The sequence below is a fragment of the Lipotes vexillifer genome, unplaced genomic scaffold (genome assembly GCF_000442215.2).
Source record: "Lipotes vexillifer unplaced genomic scaffold, Lipotes_vexillifer_v1.1 scaffold182, whole genome shotgun sequence".
Taxonomy (NCBI): Eukaryota; Metazoa; Chordata; class Mammalia; order Artiodactyla; family Lipotidae; genus Lipotes; species Lipotes vexillifer.
This window is the reverse complement of record NW_006798798.1, coordinates 864120-871042: the sequence shown is the minus strand read 5'-3', so window position 1 is coordinate 871042 and position 6923 is coordinate 864120. Positions and strand designations below refer to the sequence as shown.

The following is a 6923-nucleotide window of genomic DNA, read 5'->3' as shown; positions in this document are numbered from 1 at the left end:
GGAATGCCCAGAGTGGTGGACAGTTGTTGACATTTGCCACCTAGCATGGTTTCAGTCCTCAATCACAGAGGTGTGTCTGAAGCAAGAACACTCCTGGACTTTGCAAACACATGACTCAATAAACTTTCTTTTTATTATTAAGTCAGTCTGGGTAGGGTTTCTGTCACTTGCAGTTAAGAGTCCTAACACAAAACACTGCTTTCTCCAGCACAGGGAGGGATGAGGACAGGACTGAGAGGCATCAGACACCTGGAGGGAGGTGAGACTGGGCCAGAGGGCTTGGCAGGCCACTCTGGACCATGGGGAGCTCAGGCTGCAGTTCCTGGGCCTGGCAGGCACCCACAGCATGGCAGTCTCTTGCCTGGCTCTGGGTGAGCCCACATGCTTGCCTTGACAAGGCCCAGCCAGCCAGGCAGGTGGGCATCAGCAAGGTAGGTGGGCAGGCATTGGTTTCCTGGAGGCCTCTCAGGACCCACAGTCTTTCCTGCAGGGGGGCGGGGCCAGGTCTGGGGATTCAAGGCCTCAGAAAAGAGGGGACCTCACTCCAGTGCAACCTTCAATCTGGTCCCTAAAGCTGCCTGAGTTCGTCTAATTCAAGGGATCATCTGGATCAACAGCTCAAAGGGCCGAGAAACAACATTTGTTCCCAAGAGGCCTAAGTATTTTGGGTTTGCTAAATGAAAAGGTAATTACCTGAAGTGGAACTAGAAGGACGCCAGTATCCAAAAAGAGGCATTGGGGGTTCAGAGAAAAAGAGCCACTTCCGCTGTGCCCACCACCCCGTGGGGTAGGGTCCCATGGGGAAGGGACCTGCAGGGTGCCGGGCAGCTTGGGGAACTCTGCCCTCTCAGGGGCCTGGTCAATGGCATCCGCTTGGATGCCGAAATGACTAGGGAAGCCCTCCCGCATGTCTGCAGACCCAGGGTCAGCTGTGGAAGGACGACCAGGAGACTCCCGAGGCGTAGAACTCCACGCGGCTGGGCCAGTCACCATCCCCACTGCCCTCCCTGTCCTCGTCTGAGTCATCGTCGTCTCCACTGGACGCTCCGCAGACGGCCCCGGCCAGGTAGGCCGGCTGCCCGGCGGCCCCGGTGCCCAGCTCCTCCGCCTCCTCCTGCCGCTTCTGGGCGGCCAGCTCACGAAAGCAGAGGCTGCAGACGCGCAGGGGCTTGGGCGAGAGGCGCGGCAGGAGGAAGCGCTCGCGGGAGCACTCGGCACAGACCACAAAGCCGCATTTGCGGCAGTGGTGGCGTCGGGTGAGCGCCGAGAAGCGCGTCTGCGTGCAGCGCATGCAGATGTCCGTGGCCTTGTCGGGGATCCAGGGCGCCGCGTGCTCCGTGCTGGGCTGGAGGCCCGTGGCCAGCAGCTGCCGCCGCACACACTCCTCGATATGGCTGATCCACTCCTGGCGCTCGGTGGCGGAGGCGGCTGACACCACGAAGGACTTCTTGGCCGTCTTGATCATCCAGCGGTTCTTGGCCTGCAGGGTCTCGGGCAGCAACTCCAGCGTCACCTCCTCCAGCGGAATGATATGCTGGCTGCGGTACTTGCGCTTGTTGAGCACGATGCTGCCGTACACCAGGATGTCGTTGAAGAGAAAGAAGATGCGCGGTTTGGCCTTCTTGCGGCACTCCTTGGTCAGGACGCCCTCGCCCAGCAGCACTCGGCCCGGCAGGGCCAGTGGCTGCCCCGATGCCCCGAAGCAGCTCTCAACAGCCGCGATGCGCTGGCTATTGATCTCCGTGTTCGCCAGGTAGTCCACCATCTTCGGCCACTCGGCTGTGGGAGGAGCAGCAGAGGAGGCGTCAGCTTGCTCAGACATGGGGGTGGGTGGGGGGGCGTGGGGGGGTCAAGACCACCCCCTAACCCCCAGCTCACCAACCCATCCGTCAGACAACCCACTAATTACCCCACTGCAGGCCCAGACGGCCACTCAACCAAGGAAACTCGCCGCCCCAGAAAACGACCCTTAGACAAGGAGTTACTGGGAGGTGAAGGGGGAACCCCCCCGCAGTGAGAGGCATGTGGAAGCCAGCCCGGGATAGGAAGGCAGCAGTAAAGATGTGTGACCGAGAAGTGGGGGCTCAAGCCCCTGGGGAGCCTTGGAAAACAGGGTAGAACAGGCCTCAACACCATCCACCCAAGGGGCAAGGCTACTGAGCCCCAACTCCCTTCAGGGGCTTCCAGGAGCACTGACTACCCAGCACTTTGGGCCCGCCCCAGGCGGAAGGGTGCAGGTGCATGCACCAGGATGGGGGGTGCCAGGCAATGGGGTGTCTGCAACCCCAACCTGTCAGTGACCCCACCCCCCACCCCACGCCCCCATCTACCAAGACAAAGCACTGTAGACCCTGCAACCCACTCACTCAGCCCATGAGCCCAGTGGTCACCACCATCATCATCACAGGTACCACTGCTGAGTGCTTCTTCCATGTCAAGCATGACTATCTCATTTAGGCCTCACACCAACCGTAGCAGGTAGGTGCCCCCTTGACAGGAGGAAACTTGAGGCTCTGTTAGTAACTAGGCAGGCCAGAGCTTGCACCCCTGGAGACGGTGCTGCTCAGAGCCTTCCCCCATGGGGCAGGAGGCCTCTATCCTCCTCTGCCAAGCGCTCCATGTGGTAGCCCCAGATCTCACCTGGGCCCCCTCTGCTCTGTCCATACCCATTCCCTTTGACTCACCAGTCTCACAGCTTTGAGGACACCCAAACACCGCTGACCCCAGGGCAAGCCTGCAGTCCCAGCTCTCTCTGGGCTGCCCCCGTGACCTCCCACCAGCTCCCCTTCTTTTCCAGAAACAAACCACCATTCACCTAGTTGTTGAAGCCCCAAATCTAGGACTCCCCCTTGAATCTCCTCTTTCCTGTACCCCCATTCAACCCATAAGCAAGCTCCATCATTTTTCTGTCTCACACTTGGCCCCAGTCTGCTCACTTCTCACCACACAACTCCACCAGTGAACTGACAGCAAGGCTATCTCCCTTTCAGAAAGTGTCTCTCTGACAACCCCAGCTCAGGCAGCTTCTCCCCCTACCCAGGACAGGGTCATCAAACCATGGCCTGAGGGTCAAATCTGGTTTCATATATAAGGTTTTATTGGAACACAGCCACATCATTCATTTACAATTGTCTGTGCTGCTCTCCTGCTGCAATAACAGAGCTGAGAGCTGTGACAGAGACCACATGGTTACAGAACCTAAAATTTACTCTTTACAGAAAAAGTTTGCTAACCTTTTCTGTAGGATGTTACCCTGTTTTGCTTTTTCTTCACAGGACTTACCAGGACCTGATATTTTCTTGTCTATCCATCATTTGCTTGTGTATTTTCTATTTCCCTCACCCACTTCTAAGCTCCATCACAGCAGGAGCCTTTTCTTGTTCACTGCTGTAACCCCAATGCCTGGAACAGTGCCAAGCACATAGTAGGTGCTTTGTGAGTGGCTAGTGAATGAATGAACCAAAGCTCCCTGGGGCCCACCACAGGAGGAAGGAGCCAGCACCTCCTATCTCGGAAGAGGAAGCAGATGACAGCTGACCCCACAGCCGCTGCTGCCGCCACCACCATGTGCGCACAAGTGTACAGGCACACACAGCACACCCCTGGCCAAACTGATCACACACGCAGAGTTTCTGGGTCACCACACTTCAGTTCCGTAAGTCAGGCTACCTGTGGGAAGCTGAGGTGTGGCCAGCGCGGGGGCTGGATGCATTACACAACAGGGCTGCTCGGCCCCGACTCACGCACCCCTTGCCCCTTTCAGACCACAAGCCATCCTGAGAAGTGCTGTCTACACACACCAATAGTGGTTAAGAACCACTATTTTCAGGCTGCTGATCTCGGCTGCATGTTGCAAACCTAGCTGATTATGGGTGACAGCCCTGGGCTGTCCTGCTAGGACCAGTCACTGCATCCCTGCTGTGGACAGTCTGGTAACATTCCAGAGGCCACCCCCAGGACCTCGGGCTGGGTGCTGGGCCCTGGGATGGGCTGAATGAGGGCTCCACTGGAGGAGCTTAGAGTGTAGCAAAGGAGGGAGAGGCACCAAGAGCAGTGACTTTGGGACCTACAGCAGCGACAACGGAGATGCCTGGCAGAGGGGAAAGGGCAGAACAAAGGGTGAGCTGGGTGCACTCACACAATAGGCTACTGTTGGAGCTTACAGTGACTCCACCCGATCCACGTGGGTCAACATGGAGCGACAACAGACACCAAACGCTGAGTGGAAAAAGCAACCTGCAGAATGGTCTGTATGACATCATGTATGCAGAAATTATGCAACATTTAAAAAGTGTTCAAGAACTATATCTGTGAATAAAAATGGATAGGATGGAGCCTCGCACCCATGAGGATAGCTGCTATCAAAAAAACAGGAAATAAGTGTTGGTAGAGACATGGAAAAGTTGGAACCCTCCTGCACTGTTAGTGGGAATGTAAACTGGTGCAGCCACTACGGAAAACAGTATGGAGGTCCCTCTAAACATTAAAAATAGAACTGCCATATGATTCAGCAATCCACTTCTGTTTATTTATCCAGGAGAATTGAAAGCAGGATCTCCAAGTGGTATTTGCACACCCATGTTCTTAGCAGCATTATTCACAACAGCCAAGAAATGGAAGCATCCCAAGTGTCCATTGATGGATGAATGGATAAACAAAAGGTGGTATAGACATACAACGGAATATTATTCAGCCTTTAAAAGAAATCCTGTCACTTGCTACAACACGGATGGACACTGAAGACATTATGCCAACTGAAATAAGCAAGTCCCAAAAAGACAAATACTGCATGATTCCACTAATATGATGTATCTATAGTAGTCAAATTCATAGAAACAGAAAGTAGCAAGGTGGTTACCAGGGCTGGGGGTGGAGGAGGAGGAAGAACGGGGTCCAGGCGGGGGCTGTGGGGGGGAGAGTTGTTATTTAATGGGTAGAGCTTCGGTTTTGTAAGATGAAGACAGTTCTGGAGATATTTCAAAACAATAGGAATATACTTAACACTACTGAACTGTAAGCTTAAAAATAGTTAAGATGGTTTTTTAAAAAAAAGATAGATACAAACCAAAATCAGAAGAAAATTTTATTTCTTTCATTTAAAAGAAGGCAGCAGAAAATGTGATAAAATCCCAATACCAGTCAGTTCTGGGAAGTGGGAACATGAGCTTTTTCTTTCTCTTTCTAAATTTAAGGTCCTCAAAAAGAAAAGAATTACAGTACAATGTCTGGGTCAAGAGCTCTGGGCTCTACTGGCCTCGCAGCGGGTCACCGGGCTGGGCCTCCCCTGACCGCACAGCAGCAGGGCCCAGGCTGCAGGACATGCCAGGATGAACATCTGAGGACGGAACACCACTTGCTCCCTCCAATACACCTGGCAGCCACCTGGCAGAACTGGGTGAAAACCCAATCTTGCAGCCACACGCCGAGGCCTAACACATTCAGCACTGAGCAGACAGACTTTATGTGGAGAGAAGAGCAGATGCCCCCCACAGTGGGTGAGCTCTGGAGGCAGACTTGCCCAGGTCCACCTCTGACTAGATGCTACCCAGGTGGGCACCGTGGAGGAAGTGAGGAACAGCGCCCAGGGAGGGGAGAGCTTTGGGCAGGGGAGGGCCTACAATGCTGTCTCCCTGTCCCTTGTAGAAGGCCCCAGGATGCCCCACACTGCTGTGTCCCTAGTCAGTGGTTTACAGACCCCCTCCAGGCCCTGTTGGCGGCAAAACATGGCACAGGAAGGGTGGGGAGTACCTGGTGACAATGAAAGGGGTCTGGGCTCAGAGCTGACTCCACACACTGACTGGGGTAGTGGGAAGGCTCTTGTGCCCCCTCCTCTGTGGGCCTGCAGCTGGGATGAGGGGCTGGGCAGACAACATCCTCCTGGGGGGCTCCCCCACATCTGCCTACCAGATCTGCCACGACCAGAACTTCACACCTGCTATAACATGGCCTGGAGATTTTCTTCTTTTTTTTTGACCGCACCCCTCACTTCTTTCCCTCACCAGGGATCGAACCCGCACCCCGTGCAGTGGAAGCGCGCAGTTTTAACCACTGGACCGCCAGGGAAGTCCCCAAGAGATTTTCTTGGTAGATGAGGCAGCATCCCCACTTCCCCATCCCCCACCCCTCCCAGCAGATGGGGAATCCTGTTCTTATTGTTCTCACTAGGGAAGTGAACCATCCTCCCTTAGAACAGGGGAGGAGAGAGCTGAGCCTGTGCCCACTCCTTTTGGGGCCGCCTGCCTCAGGACAGCCTGTGCTGACCCCCATGTGGTACCCCAGATGCTGACAGAAGGTGGACACTCTCCAAGGGCCAGTGTCTGGGAACAGGGAAGTAAACAGACCTGCTCTTTCTTGCAGGTTTTGGAAGGAGGGCTGGCCTTCCTGAACACAAGTGATCCCACCACCTGAGCTGGGCCAAAGGTACTCTCAGTGAGTGAGCCATGTCCTAAGTGTCACTGGGTGGCCAGGGTTCTGTGCTTGACAGTCGAGGTGTCACACATGATCTACACCAGGAGTGGCAAATCTATATCAAGTCTGAACAACTGCCAGTTTTTCTAAATACAATTTATTGGAAAACAGCGGCATGCGATGGGGACTGGCTTGCAAAGCCTAAAATATTTACTATTAGGCGCTTTACATAAAAAGTTGGCAGACCCCTGATCTATATCACCACATGCTGTCAAATGCATAATTCAGGGACTTCCCTGGTGGCGCAATGGTTAAGAATCCGCCTGCTGGCTTCCCTGGTGGCGCAGTGGTTGAGAGTCCGCCTGCCGATGCAGGAGACACGGGTTCATGCCCCAGTCCGGGAAGATCCCACATGCCGCGGAGCGGCGGGTCCCGTGAGCCATGGCCGCTGAGCCTGTGCGTCCGGAGCCTGTACTCCGCAACGGGAGAGGCCACAACAGTGAGAAGCCCGCGTA

At 54.9% G+C, this 6923-nt stretch overlaps 1 protein-coding gene across 1 annotated transcript; it reads right to left on the bottom strand.

Moving 5' to 3' along the window:
- Nucleotides 1-111: 111 nt before the first annotated feature.
- On the bottom strand, nucleotides 112-1773 carry PLEKHF1 (pleckstrin homology and FYVE domain containing 1). Its single transcript, XM_007470927.1, has one exon. It carries the CDS (start codon nucleotides 1763-1765, stop codon nucleotides 926-928), a length of 840 nt encoding a protein of 279 aa, XP_007470989.1. The 5' UTR covers nucleotides 1766-1773; the 3' UTR covers nucleotides 112-925.
- Nucleotides 1774-6923: the final 5150 nt, after the last annotated feature.

Bases quoted from the DNA above. Each gene is read 5' to 3' on its own strand.
- PLEKHF1 (XM_007470927.1), bottom strand. From the start codon at position 1,765: ATGGTGGACTACCTGGCGAACACGGAGATCAATAGCCAGCGCATCGCG.